The sequence below is a fragment of the Equus quagga genome, chromosome 11, assembly GCF_021613505.1.
Source record: "Equus quagga isolate Etosha38 chromosome 11, UCLA_HA_Equagga_1.0, whole genome shotgun sequence".
In the NCBI taxonomy this organism is placed as follows: Eukaryota; Metazoa; Chordata; class Mammalia; order Perissodactyla; family Equidae; genus Equus; species Equus quagga.
This window is the reverse complement of record NC_060277.1, coordinates 73,023,714-73,044,319: the sequence shown is the minus strand read 5'-3', so window position 1 is coordinate 73,044,319 and position 20,606 is coordinate 73,023,714. Positions and strand designations below refer to the sequence as shown.

The following is a 20,606-nucleotide window of genomic DNA, read 5'->3' as shown; positions in this document are numbered from 1 at the left end:
TCAGGTTAAATTTCCTTTATGATTTCTTCTTGGACCTATGAGTTAACTCCAAACATCTAGGGGTCTTCTTTCAATGTTGGTTTCTAACTTAATTGCATTGTGGTTTGCATGATGACAATCCTTTGAAATTTGTTGAGGTTGGCTCTACCGCCCAGCTGTGGTCAATTTTTGAAAAAGTTCCATGTGTGCTCAGCAAGAAGGTGCAGTTGTCAGATGCAGTGTTCCACAGACGTCCATTATATCAAACTTATTAAATGCTTACGTCTCTTATATACTCACCTGATTTTTCAGTTGCTTGATCAATAATTGAGAAGTATGTTAAAATGTTCCATTATATTGAATTACTTATTTTTCCATAAGTTTTCAGTTTTTGTTTTTGTATTTTAAGGTTATATTAGGTGTATACTTATTTGGTATCTTTATACTTGTCTGGAGAATCAAGTAAACATGTAATTATGCTTTTATATGCAACTTACGGCTGAATTTCTTTTAAAAATCCAGATTGACAATTTGTCTTTTTTCTGGAATATTTATATACAATGTAATTACTGACATTTAGATTTACTTCTCCTGTCTCATTTTGGACCCTCTATTTGGTCCTGTGTTTTTTCTCTCCTCTCTCTTTTTATAGATTGATTACACTCTTGCTTGGAAACTGCATCCTCTGTTTTATCTTTTTGTACTTAGTCTAGAAATTTTTAGCATATACAATTAACATACCAAAGTCTAAAGTTAATCAACATACTTTTCTTCTTCTGGAATGACGTAAGGACTTTACTCCAACAACTTCCTTCCCTAATTATTTATCTATTTTCATGTATTTCGGTTCTCTTTTTTTGAACACTACAAGACTTCCTACAATCACTTTTTAATGATACACATATGTGTCACTTTCTCTGATCTATATTCTTTGTTGCATTCAGACCCTCCATACTGGATCACTCTCTTTCTGTTTGGCCAAGTTTTTGACTGAAAATGTCTTTTATTTCACCCTTGGGTTTTTTTTTTTCATTTTTTTGTGCTTTTTCTCCCCAAGTCCCCCTCGCACATAGTTGTATATTTTAGTTGCGGGTCCTTCTAGTTGTGGCATGTAGGATGCTGCCTCAGCATGGCTTGATGAGCCATGCCATGTCTGCACCCAGGATTCGAACCGGCGAAACCCTGGGCCACCAAAGGGGAGCGTGCGAACTTTATCACTCGGCCATGGGGCCGGCCCACACTCTTGTTTTTGAAAGACAGTTTCATTGAGTACAGAATTCTGGGTTTACAGTTCATTTCTCTTAGCACTTTGAAGATGTATTTCACTGTCTTCAGGCATATACAGGTGCTGATGAGAAGGTGGCTGTCAATTCAATTGTCTTTCCTTTGGAGGTAATCTGTCTTTTCTTCCCAGATGCTTTTAACATCTGTTCTGGGGTTTCACCATGATGTGTCTAGAAATAGACTTACTTATCCTGCTGGAACAGGATTACTAGAATATTGTAAACACTGTGATTAAAACCTGAGCCTTTATCTAATATGATCTTGGAAAGTGCTGTGACAGAAAACACCCCCTGCTAGGACTGAGACGATTCTTGGAGAGCCAGAAAGGTAGGGGCTCAGGCACTGATGGGGATGCTGATGAGGGTGCTGGACTGATTTGCTTTCAGTGACAGGGAGGCCCAGTCTCGGTAGAACACATATTCTCCAGCCCCACCTAAAGCTGGACCCAGTAGAGCCTCAATTCCCACCGTTGGAGGGACCCTGGATCTGAGGGCAAGAATGGTTAGGTGTCAGGGGCCCAAGCCCTCGTGAATACGGTGCTGGCGGCCCTCTGCAGAAGCCAGTGAGCATCAGCACAGCCGGGAAGGATCAGGTGTCCCATGGAGAAGCTGAGGCAGGGAAGCCCTGAACCAACCTGCTCTTTTTTCACTTTGAAGAACATGAGTGACCCGGCTGCTTTCCTTTGTAGCTAAAGAAAGAAACACTTCTTAGATCAAGTAAGCCAAATTCCTCTCATTTAGCAAAGAGTTTTATTCAAAAGCTTCTCAGCACCATCTGGTTGTCAGAAAGAATGGATATCACCTTTTCCTGCCCACCCGACGCCCAATTCCAAAGGCAGAAGTTAAAGCATTTGGCTAGAGCCCCCCCCAATGATCATCGTTCAGATCATGATACGGTTTGGCTGTTCTCTCACCCCCCTTTCTCTAGGCCTCTACTTACCCTTGACTCAAGGAGGGCTGTGCTCCCCTACAGTTTAGAACAATAGGAAGGAATCATGTCAGATGTGATCAACCTCCCATTCCTAGGTTATCAGAGGCACATGAAATTACCTTGAAAAAATTCAATTCAGCGACTGCCACGTAGGGAGGACAGTGACACTGTCGGGCAGCATGCAGTTTCGAGAGCTCAAATCTTAGGGTGACCCTCCCCCCACTCTACTCTAGGAACAAGGAGCATTAGGTCCATTTTCTCTCCACACACCTCGATTGCTCATCCTCTCCTGTCTTATTAAAACAAACACTGAACCAAATCTTTTTGACAAAGTTAAGACAAACAATTGCATCTAACTAAAATGCTAAGAGGTCCTGAGCTGTTGGAGATGAGGAGAGTAGATAGTGTGACCCGATCTTTCCCCCCTTTTTTCTTTAAGAATATTTTGTTTCAGCATAAAGCACACTTTCCCGAAGAGGTTCCTGGAGGAGAAATCCAAGAGTCTGGCTGTGTCTTGTGGGAACACACAGTCACCTGTGTAACTTTGGCTTCAGTCCCTGGATCTGTCCTTTGCAGCTACTTCGGGTCCCAAGGGAGGAGGAAAGAGCTGGAGGCAATATCACTTGGCCAAAGCCCCCATGGGGTCCCAGGCTGGCAGGACAATGGGTTCCTGCTCTAGGACCGCTAGCACCTCTTCAGGGACATGCTTCCTGTCCACCACCACTTCGTAGACATATTCAGAGAACCACTCATCTGTCATGCACAGGTAACCTGGAGAAAAGAAGAGAAGCCTCATGAGGGCAAGGGCAAAGAGCAGAAACCCTACTAGCACAACAGAGAAGCCTTTTAAAAAAACTAACATTTGTCCGTGTTTTTAGCTTTCTCATCTAAAATCTCACTTAATCTAAGTCTTATTAGAAATTCTGTGAAGCAGACAGGACAGGCATGGCTATATTTTTACCAAATGGAAAAGTGGGGCTCGGAGTAACTAAGTGACGTGCCCAGGACACATGAGTGAGGTTCTGGACCTAAGGCTGTTACCAGATCCTGGCTGTTCCGCTGCCCAGGCTGCCTCGATGAAGGTGAGTGGATGATCCCAGAAGGAGATGGAAATGCTCCTTGTTCATACAGCCACACGCAGGGGTTAACTCTAGGGTCAGAAGGGCAAGCATACCAGTTCCATTCTGACCCCACCCACCTTCTCAGGATCGCTGGCTGTTCTCCTTCCTTCCTCTCTACCATAAATTCCTACAACCAGCTAAACTGCTGGGGGAATCCTGCGGAGGCCATGTCATCATTCCCAGGTAGTCACTTATTTGCAGATGATACTGTGTGAGTCAAATGATAACACAGTCCTTGCTTTCCTGGGAGGAAATCTCTGAGGAGGATCAGGCAGAACTGGCAAACTGAGACAGCTGCTCGGCCTCTCTTCCCCAGTAAGGCCCTGGCTTTATGGGTGTCTCCGGGGGTGGGACTGCAGAGAGGCACAGCTGTACTGACACCCCAGGCTGAGAGCTCATCTGACGGAAACAGTGTGGTATCATGAGGCATCCATCCTAGAAAACTGCCTCTTCCTATCTCTACCGGGACAACACAATTTCCCCTTCAGGAACATACTTCCAACAAACTTCAGCAAGGGGGAAGATGCTTCACCTGAACTACTGTTAACATAAAAAGCAAAGTAAGGTGATAAACTAAAGTGTGTGTATTTAAAACAAGAATGGGCCAGGGAGAGAGCACAGAGCACAAAATGTGTACCTACACAGGGCACTGCAAGCAGGTACACATCTCAGGTCTCACAGGAAATAGCAATAATCATCATCATCATCATCATCATCACCATCATCTTACCATATCTGGCACCTACTACATACTAGAAACTTGAGTCATTTTTCTCTGAAAGTGTCTGTGCTAATCTAGGCCTGTGCTATTTCATTTCCCACTACACAGGACCAAGAGAAAGAAAGAAGATGGAGGTATTTCTGCCAACATGGTCCTCTAGTGCAGCGGTTCTCAAACTTCTTGGCCCCAAGACAAGACTGTATATTCTTAAAATTATTGAAGACGCCAAAAAGTTGTTTTACATTTTGTGGATTATACCTACTGATATTTACTGTATTAGAAATTAAAAGAGAAAGTTAAAAATATTAATTCATTTAAAAATAAGAATGAAAAATATGAATATAAATAATATATTTTTAGGAAAAAATAATTCTGTTCTCCAAAACAAAATAAATTTTAGTTAGAAAAGTGGCACTGTTTTACAATGTAATGCCTGGCTTCGCAGAAGATAGCTAAATTCTTTCCTCTGCTTCTGTGTTCCATCTGTCGCAATCTGTTGTTCTGGTTGTAGTAGATGAAGAAAATTGGTCTCACACAGATAGGCTGTTGGAGAAGGGAAGACCTTGCAGACCCCCTAAAAGGGTGCCAGGAACCTGCAGGGGTCCTCAGATCACACTCTGAGAACTGCTGTTCTAAAAGCAAGACTGATTTAAATAATTACAAGGCAACATGATGGTAAGTCTAATGTTGTAAGCTAAATGGTGTGTCAGAAGTCATTTAACTTGAAAACACAGTTTGTTTGGTGAGGTCACCTACGCTCAATTCTTCCCTTCCCCTGTGAGAAGTCAAAGACAACACATCGTGACGTGGCACAGCATGTTTACCCTCACAGGAAAATGCCCTGGAACAGTGCTCCAGGGCTCTGACCAAGTCAGGTAATGGCACATATCCCTGTCCCCTGATGCCAGCCCCCGGATCCAGTGCTCCTCTTCTCAAGAGGAGATACAGGGAAGGAGAGAAGACAAACGCTGTGGCCTGCCCCATTTCTGGTTTCTGTCTTGATCATATACTCCAAAGTCCCTGACTTTGCTCGTGTCACTCAGTCAGGACCTGGCTCTTATCATCACCTACGCTACTGCCACTAAGTTCTAGCAACCAAAGGTTGCCCAGCTGAAGGGCCAATCAGTACCATTTCTTGCTGCACTCCAAGCGCTTCCTAAGAAAGTCAGCATCTGCCTTCCCAAAAAGGAGCTTTCAGAGGGCAGGAGACCAGACTGCTGAATACTACACCATTTAACATTAGTCATCCTTCCCGTACCATAATGCAGGCTGAACAAATCCTCAGAGCAGCTCTGGGCACTGAGGCAGGTGAAAGATAGAAGCAGATTCATGTAATAAAGTTCTGTGTCCTTACGACAATACTATCATCACACAATCAAATGAGTCTTCAAAGAATGCCCAGAGAAAATGGACAATAAGTACATCTACACTATCTTGTTCCAAAAGCAGATCAGATTAAGTCCTCACAAATTAAAACTCCTATCAATTCCAATCCACCCTTTCAGTGTCCCTGCCAAGAGGACCTGCCTTGATTAGTCTCTCTCTTCAGGATATGAGTTCTTTGGGGGCCCACAAAAACCCCCACAGTCTAGGTGGCTGCCAAGTAATTGCACCCTGAGTAGATAATGAACTTGCGGCTGCTGTAGCTGTTGATACTGTGTGTCTTGGAGTTTGACTGAGAAGATTAGGATCAGTACGTCTGAAACTCAAGCAAGTGCTGTGTAAAGGAGCAGCAAGTACGCAGCGGGCAGGACGGAAGTGGCCATTTTGAATTGAGGAAAGTTGCAGCCACTAGCCTTTAAGCACCCTGGCCACTAAACAGGTGTCCACAAGCAAGAAGGGAAAGAAAAGAAGAACCTGCTCCAGGGATCCCCAGGTTACATTTAGGGAAACAACAGATAAACTCAGCTTTAGGAACTAAAGTGAAATTAAACTTTGTTTCGACTTTAACTCTTGTTTACATGCAAAGAGAAAGAAAGAAAATAAGTGAACAGTCTTTCAAAGCAACTGGCAATGTTTCTGTTATTTGTTAAATGAAAGCGTAGTATCTGTCTGTAAAGGGAAAAACAGCGTCTGCAGATACAGCTCTAGACTGGTTAGGCCAAATTCACTCACAAACAGAACAGTTCTGAATGGGTCAGTTTAAGGGAAAGAAGACCTTTACCTGAGAAAACAGTTTTCTGAAATCCTACCAGGGATCTAAGATTTAATCCTCTCAGACTAGAGTAAGGTGCCAAATATATCATTTATGAATTATATAGATTTTATATTTTTTGCTTTGTTCTGTGAAGTATTTCTCCTCACTAATACACTATTTATAATGAGGTTTTTCTTCTATTTAAAAAAAAGTGTAACAAAATCAAGTCATCTGTTCTGCTCTGATGGGTCTGTCTGGCAGCCTGGACCTAAGGAAGCCAGACCACCGAGGCCTCATTAAGTCACTACCAATCTTTCACCTCATGGTGACAACTCAGGACTGAAGAAAGGCTTCCAGAGAGGAAAGCAAAACCTCACTGACACTTGTCTCATGCTTCAAACTTCCTAAAAAATAGTGAGAAAGCACTCCTCAAAACCTTAGTCTTTTAAAATGAAGTTGTGAAGACTATGCAGCAACATGGAAAAACGTTTAAGTGATAAAAGTAAAGTATATGAAAACAGTATATCCTATATAACTACAGCTATGATACAAATCCAGACACACAGGGGGGAAAAACGAAAAAAGTAACAAAATGATAATTTTGTATCATGGGGTAGGTGATATCCCCCCCAAATTTCTGAAATGTTACACGGCTTTTTGACTCCCTAAAGACTACCCAAATAATTCACTCTCATTATAAAAACTTTGGAAACACAGGAGGAGGAAGATGAGAGGGAGATGGAAGAGGAGCAGAAGGAGGAAGTGGTGGCTGAGAAGGACGACGAGACAAATATAAACTGAAAAGCTGCCTACAATCCCACCACCTCGGGATAAGCCCTGTTCAGATTTTACGTATATCCTTTGGCAGAGTTCCTACGTGTAGACTCTATACATTTAACACAAACAAGGCATCAGACATACTCTTTTATTACAAATTACCACACACACTGTTCTCCAATATTGCTCTTTCCACATTGACAAAAAACTACATCTATCTACACCATAATTTTTAAATGCTGAATTTGTATGAGTAAACCAGAATGTATTTAATCAATTTCCGACCGTTGGAATCTGGATTGTTTTTTCATGCTTAGAAACAACACTGCTATAAACATTTTTACAATTAAACCTTTGTTATATCCTTAATTATCCATTTAATTTCCTTATCTCTTCATCAATATTTGGTATGTATAATTAAAACTTTCTTTTTGGGTCCAATTTGAACTTTTGTGTGTGTGTGTTTGCTTGCTACTTACACTTTTCTTTGGTGAGGTGCCTGTTTGGGACATCTGCCTATTTTTAACTGGTGTATTTCCCTTTTTCATAGTGATCAGTAACAGTACACTATTTATTTATACATTATGATGGTTGCAAACATTTTTCTATTATGTAATTTGCCTTTTAATTTAGTTTATGATGTCTTCTAGTCTGCTAAAATTTTTAATTTTAATGAAGTCAAATTTATCAATCTTTTCCTTTATGGCTTCTAATTTTGGTGTTATGCTTATAAACATTTTTCTGCTACTATAACAAAAAATAAATAAGAGAAAAAAGTAGGAAGAGTGGTAAGAAAACATTAGAAAAACAGTGTCACTGAAAAGCCCAGCACTCACTGAGGCCTTGGCACAGTCTAGTCTCCAATTACGAACACACACAATTCAAACAGATCATTAAGTAGTGATTATCTGTCAACCACTTCTGTTAGGTACCCACTGTGTAAAGCATGCCCTAATATTTTACATTTGTATAGAGTATGTTGCAAATGTGCAAAATGATACAATCCCTATGGAATGGAGTTTGGAAATACCTAGAAAAATTTCAAATGCATTTACTCTTTTCACTAAGCAACACCATTTCTGGGACTTCATCCTATAGACACACAGGACCTGCATGCACATAATATTTACTTATTTGTGCACAGTAATAGCTAATACTTATTCAGCTCTTACTATGTGTCAGGCACTGTTCTCAGCATTTTACATGTATTAATTCAATGCAATATCGTTTGTAATAGTAAAAGACTGGAAACAACCCAAGATCCATTAGTAAGGGAACTGGTTAAATAAACTATGGCACATCCAGACAATGGAAGACAATGAAGCTGTACTGATGTGGAGACTGATATGGAAACGCCTCCAAGACATGCTGTTAAGTGAAGTGAGAGCAAGATGCAGAGCAGGGTATATGCATGCTACTTTGGTACACTAAAAAGCACTGGAAAGATACAAGAGAACTGAATAGAAACCAACTTGAAAGAAGGGGAGAGGAATAGAGTGGAGAGTGACGGAGATGGAAATAAAATCCTCTTTATACTTTTTTGTACTTTAATTTTGGAACAATGTAGTTTTGTTATTTATTAAGAATTACACTTTAGAAAACAAAACAAAAACACACACAAATCTGTTGGGAGCTTACACTTCACAATGAAATGTCACATCCACTAGGCTTGTTTTGATTTGAATCCTCACAACACTACGAGGCAGGCAGGGCTGCTATGAGCTGTCTAAAGTCACAGAGCCAGTAAGTAAAGCCCACACTCAAATTCAAGTCTTAACTTCAAATTCAGTCTTGTCCACGGGGCTCAGCTTCCTCCAACAGAGCACTCAGCAACAAGGAGACATGGCAGGTAGTTAGGGCTTCAGCAACAGATAACACAACAGCACGTAATCCAGCTCAAGCACCTAACTGTTTGGAGCCAATTCCATCTGCTCACACATCCCACATCAACAGTCATGTGCCCAGTTTTTGTGGGGTCCATTTATGAGGTATTTTATATCTTTAAATTAAAGAGATACCATGTGTTCTAAGTGCATATATTTAGAAGGAAGGAGAACAAGACGGGCTGGATGTTTAAAAAAAAACAAGAGGAACAGAACAAAAACCACCACTTACGAGACAGACATTTGGACAGTGTCTGAGAAGAGGCTTCTTTTTCCTCCAGAGCAAAGACCAAAGTCCAGCTATGTGGTGAGGACACATTCATGCTCCTGAACCTTCTACATAAGACAAGGGATACCCTTATAGCTGGATATTACCTGTGGCCTCTTTCAGAAACAAAGGTTAGAGAAGATACCATTTCCTTGGCAAATATTCCAGGAAAAAAGCAGAGGGAAAAGTGTGGTAGAGAAAGAGGTTGTTTGGGTTTGTGGGTTGTATTTTTTCAAACCATCAAACCACAACAAAGTTTAGTGAGCAGAAGTATACACTTCCTGAGGAAGTGCCCTCTGCTAAGGAGTCCAGAAGAAGCCTGTCCACCTCTGAGCTGAAGACAGAAGGCAACACACTACCCAGTCTGATCTCCCCTTTCCCTGGACCAATGAGAACAATCCAGGCAAGTCTGAGAGTACACACAATCCTGCCAGGATCTCTGATGTTGGAGAGGAGAGGAAAACACAAATTCAGGTGTCAGCCAAGGGTCTGTTTTCCTGCCGAACTCAATGATTTTTCTCTGACCCCAAAACTATCACTACTCGTATTTGTTTCAGGCAAAGCCTGTTCTTTTTTTTTAAGATTTTATTTTTTCCTTTTTCTCCCCAAAGCCCCCCAGTACATGGTTGTGTATTTTTAGTTGTCGGTCCTTCTAGTTGTGTCATGTGGGATGCCACCTCCACATGGCTTGATCAGCGGTACCATGTCTGCACCCAGGATCCGAACCAGCAAAACCCTGGGCTGCCCAAGTGGAGGGTACCAACTTAACCACTCGGCCATGGGGCCAGCCCCAAGGCCTGCTTTTTGATCATTCCTCAAAAGCTCCATGGATAGCAGGCAACAATATTTCTTGGCCTCACTCCTTGGACCTTCCTGCAGCATGCTCCACATGCCAAAAGCTACCCTTCTCAGCTACCATTTCCCTGGCTGACCTCCCACTTCCTTTCCAAAACAAGCCACAAGCCTAATACCTTTCCTAAAACTCCACTCACCCCTGAAGAATTGCTAAGGAGCCTTTACAGTTCCAATCACTCACCATCTCCCTTGCAGTTTATCCCCAATAATATTTTGCACTTATTCTGCGTTTTTGTTTTGCATATTTGTTCTTATAATAAATTTAAAACATCATATGGAGCAAGATTTACAGCATCAATGGTTCCAGCTTCAATTTTCCCAGCCCCCCGGCCAAGGACCTAGCATTTGAAGGAATTAAGCACTAAAATGTCACTGAGATGGCATAACAGGACAGTTGCGCTTCCACCCCCACTCCTCCTGAAGTTTCCAAAACCTGCCTTAAAGTCTAACCGCAAAGCCTTTCTCCTGGACTCATCTTCTGACTGCTCTGCTCTGCATCATTTACCACCAGGTTCTCCCTGACATCATCCAGTCCCTCGGCTTCTCCCTAACCCCACAACCATTTCAACAACCTCAGCTTCAATGTCTTCCTATTGTCTCCTCACTGAGGGGGTCCTCCCTGGTTCTTCTTTCTCTGTCACCTCCCTTCTCTGAGAAATCATCCTTTCTCTTGCTTTTCTCTGTCTGCTTTATCCTATATCTTACAGTCTGAAGAGCACACCACGAATGCCACTTCTGTCACATCACAGCCCTCTTCAGATCCCCTTCCTGTGTCATAAGTGAGTAAGTATAAATTCCTCTGAGGGTCCGAGACATTCATTCCCCCATGGTCTGTGCATGGTTCCCTGCATCCCATCAATAAATGTGAGGTGATGCTGTTGCTAATGGTTTTTCCTCAGCACTAAGTTTATTCACCTCCACTGCTTTCTCTCATGAAACCAAGCCCACGTGATGAGTCATGCAACCAGTAACTGGGGATGTAGCTCAATGGTCACCCTAGGGTCCTGAATTCTTAGAAACCTGAAGCTAGAACCATGGACAAGGTAGACAGCCGTCCTCTAGAAGGGCCAGATTAAGGGACTTACATTCTTGTTCTCCTGCCTACATTCGTCCACAGATAACAACAGTAACAATGATAGCTAAGATTTTTGAGCACTTCTTACATGCTTGGCACAGTTCTCACAACAACCCCACGAGGTAGATGTGATTATTATCCCACCTTTATAGATGAAGAGAACCAAGGCTTAAGTGAGTTAAGTACCACGACCAAGGCTACGCGGCCGATTGGCGGAAGTGCTAGGACGTGGACCTGGGCTCCAGGCTCTATGCTTAACCTCTATCTTTCTCAAACAAATGCAAACACACCTTGGAGATAACCTGGTGAAAATAATAGATCCTCTCTACAGAGAAAGCAAATACACACACAAAAATCTCTATTAAATGTGAGAGGATTTCTCCCTGAAACTGATGCCTGGTTGCAGGTTAGGAGGAGCCTCTGTCCCATAGTTTGTTCCTCTCTCACAAACAGGAACCCTCTCCTAGTCACACACTTTGATAAGGAAGCAGCAGTCCATCTGAGAGCTCATGCTTCCTCTGTTCCACTCACATGCACTATTTTTTAGCTCGAGTCATGCAGACTCTTTGGTTAACAAAGATGAAGGATGAGAAGTCCCTCTAAAGGAACTCAGATACCCAGATTTGATGGTAGCAGCACTTTTCCTAAGCCTAGAGAGACATGAAAAACATGAGGTGACATGACAAATTTGTATCTTGGCCCTTTTCAGGAAATGAGAAGCCTCTGCTTCTAGTTCATATAATTTTCTCTTATTCCAGAGCAAGTTCAGCTCAATACTGTCCATAATTTATATTATCTGTGCTAGAAATCGAAAACTGAATCTCTAACAGATCTGCAAATAATCAGTTATCTTTCATCACTGTAGTCCCCCCTTATCCATGAGTGATTCAGTCCAAGACCCTTAGTGCACGCCTTAAACTGCAGAGAGTACTGAGCTCTGTGTGTACCATGCTTTCCTACACATACCTACCCATGATAAAGTTTAATTTATAAATTAAGCACAGTTAAGAGATTAACAATAACAATTATAACAATATACTGTAATAAAAGTCATGTGAATGTGGTCTCTCTCTCTCAAAACATCTCATTGTACTGTACTCACCTTTCTTCTTCCTGTGAGGATGTGATGATGATACAATGCCTATGTGATGAGATGAAGTGAGGTGAATGATTTCATAATGCTACTCAGAACAGCACGCAATTTAAAACTTACAAATTGTTTATTTCTGCAATTTTTCATTTAATATTTTTGGACCACAGTTCGACCAGACAACTGAGACCATGGAAAGCAAAACCACAGATAAGGGGGACTATTATAATCATATTTTTAGGGAAGTGACCTGAGTAAAATTAAGAAATCTGAATTCCAGCTCCATCTCTGACACTGTGCAACTCAAATAAGCTGAAACCTTTCAACACATTTTCATTTTTTCCACATAAAACAGAGGTATAATCACTGGCATGCACATCCTCAGTTACTCTATCTTGATGCCATGAGGAGAAATAAACACAAATACATGAGCAAATTAAATTCTTAGGAAGCAAGATGCTATGAACTCTACGTCCTGAGTACCTCTGACAGAAATATGGAATAGTCACTAAACTTTTTAGAGTTATAAAACAGGAAACAGTTTGAAAAACGCTTTCATACACTATTTCATCTAAGGGCTGTAAAACTATAGGACCTCATAAGGCAACAGTAATTACCCATGTTACTGATAAGGGAAACGCAAAACCATAAGGAGTTAAATTACTCCACAGCATCTAACTGTCTCTCCTGGTTCAACAATATATACAACGTTCTATGAGGAATACGCTGAATTTTGTGCCTAGCTTTGGACACCCTGTCTCCAAAACCACACGGGGTAGGCTGACTGGTGAGGCAATTAAAGGCCATACTGATGGATTTAAGGAAACAAAAGTCCACATATAATCTGAATCAGCCACGTAAGTTTCTTTCCAGATTAATCTCTAAGATGCCAAAGACTCTTTAACTGAAATCATCAAGAGACTCCCTTTCAGGAGGAAGTCTGGAAATTTTACTAAAATGAATTCAGGAACAAAGAGGTTCATTTGTAAGAAAAGATGAAGAACGTAGGTTAAAAACAATTTCACACGTTCATGTATCTTAAAGGCACAAAAGCAAACTGAAAAATGAAAAACTAATCTTGGTTCAAAATGAAAAGAAAGAGAGAATTTTTTAAAAATAAAGATTTTCCTTCAATGACCATTACAGAATTTGAAAATATTCCTCCTACCCTCACTTAAAAGTTATATTACTTAGCATATTAAAAAACTAGACTAAACAAGCATTAAGAACTGTGCTATGACAATTCCACATTCACAGCTCTGCTGTAGCAGACTTCAGAACTGGAATACCATCCCATGACTAAGTGAACCGATCATGAAGAAGTAAAGTTTCCTAATAAGACTGGTTCATTAGGGAGAGCGTCCAAGAATTTAATTTACCGACTGTCAAAAACACTTTGTTACACGCATGGTAGAATTCGGACAACCAGTGACGATGGGAGATGGGCACGTGGGGATTCCTTAATTCTATTCAGTCCACTTTATACATGTTCAAAATTGTTCATGATAAAAAAGTTAAGAAAAAAACAGAAAAACATGTTATAAAGCAGCATGAACAAAATAATTCTGGTAAATTTTGGGAGGTTACATACAGTTTTTACTTGACCAACTCACAGTGTGCTAACTTTGGACACAAACCCTCACAGGATGCCTCATCCCTCCCTCCTCGTCCGGACTCCCAGCCATTACGGTGCTGTACGAGCCCCGTCTCCTGACATCGGACACTTACAAGATGCCTCCAGATCCTTTTTACAGTTTTGTGTCCCCTCAGCAACTAGCTTCTGATCACCAAAGATCGAAATTGATCTGTTATTTCCATGAGTGGACTAGATGCTACTAGAAGAGAGAAGCTGAGAGGAAGCAAAGTTTAGTGGTTAAGAAAACAGGCTCTACTGTCAGCCGGTCTAGGTTATGGCTCTGTCTCTTTAGATCACTTTAGATAATTTCTTAATCACGTAAAGATAGTTTCTCAGATGAATTTCTGACTAAGAGCGAGAAGCACCAATGGTTATCTCCCCTATTTTAAATTCTTAAATAGTGTACAGACTATTTACCGTAACAAGCCTATCAACATTTCAAAATGAAAGACAATTTAACAAGTCCCAAGGTCTGTTCCCCCATCCAACTGTGAAATCCATTTCTGATATGACCCACAAACAAGGCAAAAATGCACAGTCAAGTATTCCAAGAAGCTGAGGAGAAAAGAAAGCCATGTTGGTTGTACAACATGTTAGATACGCATCCAATTTTCAGTCCAGCTGACTAATACTAGAATTCATCAACATGAAGTAACTCAACGAGTCGAGGAAGACAAGAATTAATTTCCCCTTTTATGTCTCCTATAGTCAGAAGGAACCTTTGCCCATTTGGGGAAATGGTCAGGTTATTTGATCTATTTAGCAATTTCTGTGCAGGAAAGGCCATGAACATGACCGATGGGCAAGACCAAAGCCAGGACTGGGCAGAGTGCAAGGGCAGCCTGCCCAGGTATCTGGGTTCCGTTTACCTCCAACTTGTATTATCAACAGTGCTTTTTCAGAAACCATCAAACTTAACAGGAAGAAATCCCAAAGAGAATACTAACAAACTGTTAACAATGTTATCTACAGAAACAAAATCCCAGCAATGCTGTTTAAGGCTGTCACATCTCCCAAGAGAGCACAAACAGAAGCTCTGCCTCAGAGGTGCCAGCCAATGCCCATCAGGATGACAGACAGAAGGGCCCTGCTGGGGTAAACACACATCACCAGCATAATAACATACACACTCTCCTAAGGTCAGACCAAGTGTGCCAACTAAATTAGATCATGTTTTCTTTTCCTTCCTTCCTGTTAAGTCAGAAAGAACATTACCAAGAAATACATGAGAATAATTTATTTTGGCTATGAATGAACTATTTTCCACCCCCACTCAGTTCAATTTCTTATCTGTTGGCTCTCCACTGAAATGCTTTGCTCTGTATAATCTCAGGCATTTTAGTTATTTGAGAACAACAAAAAAAAGTCAGTTTAATCTTAACTAGATAGCTGATTTCACTTGGAAAGATTACAGGCAGATCACAGGGATCAAGACTCCAGCTCTCTCAACACAGTAACGAAATGAGTAAGTCAGCAGAAGGAAAACTTTTACTGAGTAGGAGTAAAGAAGTACAGCTGAACGGGAAAAAAATAGCAAAGTGGCCCAGAATCCTCTTTAAGAGTATATATTTAGGCTCAAAGTGATAAAGACAATAATTCATACTACACAAAACACAGAGCATTTGCCTAACAAGTGTACATACTCTCTTAAATGGATATCACTACTATCTACAAACTCAACGACTGTTACAGATAGAAAATATCACTGAAGCAAGCCAGTGGATCCAGGCTTGTCCAAACAAACCAAAACTCCAGTTCTTTTCCTAGACATTCACCTTTATGATGATAAACCCAATTACAGGGATCAAATTAGGTCAAAAATGAATCAGAAGCTACAGATGTTCATCTGAAGCAATATCTTATGTTTTACAATGTTACTAATATCAAATCCTTCCAATTCAAGACAAGCTATTCCCTTGCATCCATTTCACCAATTTACAGATATAATTGAACTGAGAGTTATTTTTAATCTTTCTGCTACCTTTAAGGTTTATGCCCCTCTCTACCTGATCCCAACATGTATTTGTCTTAAAATGAAATTCATCTTATAAGAAATAACTAATTAAAAAATATGTTGCATTTTAATTCATAATAGTTAATTTAACAAGCACCCCATAATCACAGAACAATAACAGAATTCACAGAAGGGGGACATGTAACTACCTGACAATGAACAGAAATGAACTAACAGTGTTTTTATTTGTTTATATATAAACCCTGAGCTGCTGAGTTTCACCACAGGATCCCAGGGATAGTTGGCCAAAATCCACCAATGATCATTTTATGAGGGATTAAAAGACTTAGAACAAAAGATGAAATGAGGGATGCAACAGGCAAAGAGTTGCTGAGATCTCTATTTTCTTTTTAAGAAGATTTCCGGCTGATTCCTGCTTGGTGAGATGTACGCTTAAGTTTGAGCCCAAGCATCCGGGTATCCCAGAGCTTCCCTACCTACTTCCTCCTAGTCTGTTTTCTTTTTTTTTTTTTCTGCTTTATCTTCCCAAACCCGCCCCGTACATAGTTGTATATCTTAGTTGCAGGTCATTCTAGCTGTGGGATGTGCGACGCTGCCTCAACGTGGCCTGACGAGCGGTGCCATGTTCGCGCCCAGGATCCGAACCGTGGGCCACCGCAGCGGAGCACGCGAACTTTACCACTCGGCCACAGAGCCAGCCCCTTGGTTTCTTTTTCTTTTCTTTTTTTTTTTTGAGGAAGACTGGCCCTGAGCTAACATCCGTGCCCATCTTCCTCTACTTTATATGTGGGACGCCTGCCACAGCATGGCTTGATAAGTGGTGCGTAGATCTGTGGCCAGGATCCAAACCAGCGAACCCTGGGCCGCTAAAGCAGAGTGCATGAACTTAACCACTGCACCACTGGGCTGGCCCTCCCCGTCTCTTAAGTAGTCTAGTGAGCTGTGGTTAATGTTCTTTTCTCAGCCAGAATCCACTGGCTAAGGGTAAGGAGTGTGGACTCCAGAACAGAGCTATTACAAAATGACACAGCACACACGCAAATACAGGCTTACGTGCATAACACTCTATGGCAGTTGCTGCTTTTGGTTTGAAACCTTAAAAATTAAAGAATAAAACCTCCTTAAAAGGCTTTTTAATCCACTATGAAAAACAGTCTTTAAAAATACGGCCTCAAAAATTTGCAGGAATATACCCTAAAAGTGTTAATCAATTGAGATCTCTGGGGTGGTAGGATTATTAGAGATTTTTATTGTCCTCTTTTTGCTTATCTCTATTTTTTATTTTTCTACAACTCATATATTACCTGTTTTTTTTAGCCTAATTTACTCATGACTGCTGCCTGGGTTTTGATTTGTCAGAATAAAACAGTTCTAAACAGTAACCAAAGCATTCTTTTCCTCTTTAAACTTCACAACTTCTAAGGAGTCTCCAATAAATGCCTCAAGTTTTGCCAATCCCATTCTCCCTCAGAAGGCTTCTGCCCAGTGCAGTAAATGAAAATGCACTAAATGCTACATAGCAAACATCCTAGCAAATGGCACTCAAACTTCTCACTGGCCAAGTAGTTCAGGCACAAAGAGGTCTAGTAGGGCCAGCCTGGTTTGGAACGAATGCCAGCACATATTGGGCTTAGAGGCAACTTGGCAGTTCAGGCATACCATGCAGGTCACTGGGATTCTGGGGACAAACCAGATCCTCACATTTTTCTCTAGAACAGTCTAGTTGATAGGACCACCACTAAAAATGCCCAAACTACTGCAGCTTTCTACCCATAATTCTTAGGAAGCAGAGACCCTGTCACCCTTAGTACTACGAGATTAAGCTCACCTTTGTGGCCATGGTCTTCACCCCATGAATTCTCCACTCTCCATTTCACAAACGCACCATCCTGATCATCCTGCAAAAGAGTGGACAACAGTGTACAGTCTGCAACTAGATCCCTCCTGCTGAGGTGTCACAGAATTTTAGCTCTTCTTTAGCCACTCAGAAGAAACAGTCTTCTGCATACAAACGTGATATGCATGATCAGGACCACACATGTTCTACTATAACTAATGAAATACTCGAATAGAACTGGAGTCTGAATCTCCTGGGGTAAAAATGCAATAAACCTAACAAAGCAGTAAATACTATTTTCTCCTTTACATTATATTATATACAAAAAATAAGCATATTAAAATGCTTCTTGGCTAAGAAAAATGAAATATCAAATTACTAAAAGCAGTGAACACGACTGAAACCAGGGTCTCTGGTTTGTAATCAATCAGTGTTCTTTGCAAAGGCACCCCACTGCATTTATTTTAGAAATAATTCTAAGAACTGGTCACAGCTCAAAGACAAAAACAAACACATTCTCATCATACTGCCTAATTTTCTACTTAGGAGAACCAAGTAATGATACTCTGCAAACGTGTTCTTTCACTGATTCAGTTACACAAATGTTGAATTTAATAGAGACTGAAAGGCAAAGCAAAAGGAGAAAGACTATTTTCATAAAACAAAATCCGAGCAATTCTACTGTTCTCCCTCTTCCATCTTCCTTAATAAAATGTGCTCAATTTTCATCTTCTTAAAGGGAAATGCAATTCATCATGATAAGCTTCATTTAGTCTTTACTACAGTGACACAGAGAGGGACAATACAAAGGCTCCATTTGGGAAAAGACTTTTCTCTTCCATGTTTACCCAGGCATTTGCAGATGTCAAAACAACTCAAATCTTTGTAGCATAAGAAGAGGCTGGCCCCTGAATTATCTCCTAATGATTTCATCTGTCAACTCCCACTGGCATTAACTGCATGAGAGTCATCTACAGGGGATTTGACTTTACTCTTGGCAGTCTTCTTGGATCTCAGTAATTTTCAGTCTCAGAAATAGCCATCAATCAAACTCATAAGTTTCAAACACTCTTCTCTGTACTACTCCTTACTCTTAGCCCCAGGTACCTTCAAAACCATATCACTGAACTATACATTCTGGGGCTAGCCTATTAAATGTCTGTTTTGGTTTTCTACTCCCCTCATTTTAGTCCATCTTTACTTTCCTTTTAAATATCACTTTCAGAATCTATATCACCCAAGGTCATTTATTACTATAAGAAAATGTTTCCCCTTCTTTCCCTTTGCCAATGAATTCTTGCATGACCTGGATCAGGCTGCTCTCTGTGTTGTCTACAAACCTAGAATAATACCTGGACTTCTGTCATAGGGACTCCAAGAAACCAGCAACGAAAAAGAATATCCCAGAATACAGCTGCTAGCATTTATCTCTACATAATCATTCAAATGCAGTGCAAACTAGTTTTAGTGGTTAAAAACTTAAAGTGGAAGGAAGAGAAAAATCTCACTATACAATTCCAGTTATCATAATATAAATTCTGCTTTATGCTACTAGTATGTAAGGTAGCTCCATTTCCTTCAGGAAAAAATGGCACGTTAATAAACCATGCCAACCAAACAATGGAAGTTCCAGAGAAAATGACCTGGAATACGTATGATTTTTAGCTCTGAAGAAGAGGAATACTCTATAACAGAGACAGAAAAAGATAAAAAGCCTAACCTCTCTTGGAAATTATAAGGTTTGTGGTTTGTAATAATCTTCTAAATAGTTTAAAAGCTTAACTTTAATTTAAGGAGTTTTAGTTATAAATCTACTGAATTTTACATTATAGTAGGCCCAAACAAATGACTATGAACAACTTAGTATTTTATCCTAGGTATTTTACTAGTATTTTATTTACTTTACTATTTTACTTTATTATTTATAGTATTTTGTGAACAGTTTCTTCTAATGTTTTGCTTCTAATGTCAAGGTGGTCATTCTGTGACTTTCTTTCCAGTAATTAGACCGGCAAGAAAAAGAACATTTTTGCTTGGGGTGGTAAAGAATTAAAGTAGTTTGAAGTCTTTTCTTCATTATGATCCCTGAGCACAGGAATAAAATATCCATTCTACAGCCTAGAAATGGGGAGGCTTATTTGTGAAAGATAAAATTTCAGTTGTTTACAACACTGTGTCCTAGAAATAGTGATATTACCATTCAGAGTATTTCACAGGAAATTCAAAATACTTTACACCCAATTCCTGAAACTCTGCATAAATCCTGTAATGGGCATGGAGTCCACAAATTACTGTTGCTGACATTTTACTGTAGAACAATCTGAATGACAAATGAAAGGAAGGTAAGTCTGAACATAAGTCATCAAGATATGAACACTTTCAGAGAACATTTTAATTCCTCATTAAACAGAAGTTATCTTCTCCCAAGTTCCCTTGCTGACCTCTCTTCCCAACAAGAACTTCCAAAGTGATAGAAAAGCAGTTACTTCTTTACTCCCTGCTGACTCAAATTCTGGTCCTCATGAAAAGTTCCTATTTTTATTCCCTCCGAGCAGGCAGCCAAACCCCAAGTGACGTGGGCACAAGGTTTTGCTTGGAAGCTACGTTTAACAGAAATCATACACACTATGAATGAAGATTGCCGGATAAGGAGTCTGTAGGAGAATGTAGGTCCACCTGTGCAAACACTGCAGCAGGCATGCTGAGGATCGTACCTTCTCTGAGACAGCAGTGAAGGTCATGGCGTGGGTCATAAGTGACTCACCAAAAGTCAACCTCTCAGCTTTATTCATGTTCTTCAAGGAGACACCAAACACTAACTCGTGGTCATAGCTGTAAGAAGAATGATAGTACAGAATAAAGAGAATACAATCATGGGGGGAAAACTGGCTCCTGGTTATAAAAGGAACACAAAAGAAACTGAAGGGGCTTGATAGCTCCAAATAAATTTGGGCTTATAGCTCTCCAGAGAATATGGTACATGTAGAATTTAGTTTCTCAATGGGATTCCACTCTCTATGTGTCACAAGAGTACTAAG

At 40.5% G+C, this 20,606-nt stretch overlaps 1 protein-coding gene across 1 annotated transcript in view; it reads right to left on the bottom strand.

Annotated features, from left to right (window-relative positions):
* Nucleotides 1–1,995: 1,995 nt before the first annotated feature.
* Nucleotides 1,996–20,606, bottom strand: part of BLMH (bleomycin hydrolase) — a 44,383-nt gene continuing 25,772 nt past the window's right edge. Inside the window, exons 10-12 of the mRNA XM_046676433.1 lie at nucleotides 20,283–20,400; nucleotides 17,560–17,629; nucleotides 1,996–2,964 (exon numbers count right to left, since the gene is read on the bottom strand). Of these exons, the coding sequence (XP_046532389.1) occupies nucleotides 2,813–2,964; nucleotides 17,560–17,629; nucleotides 20,283–20,400 (340 nt within the window). The 3' untranslated portion in view covers nucleotides 1,996–2,812. The remainder of the gene's footprint in view (nucleotides 2,965–17,559; nucleotides 17,630–20,282; nucleotides 20,401–20,606) is intronic.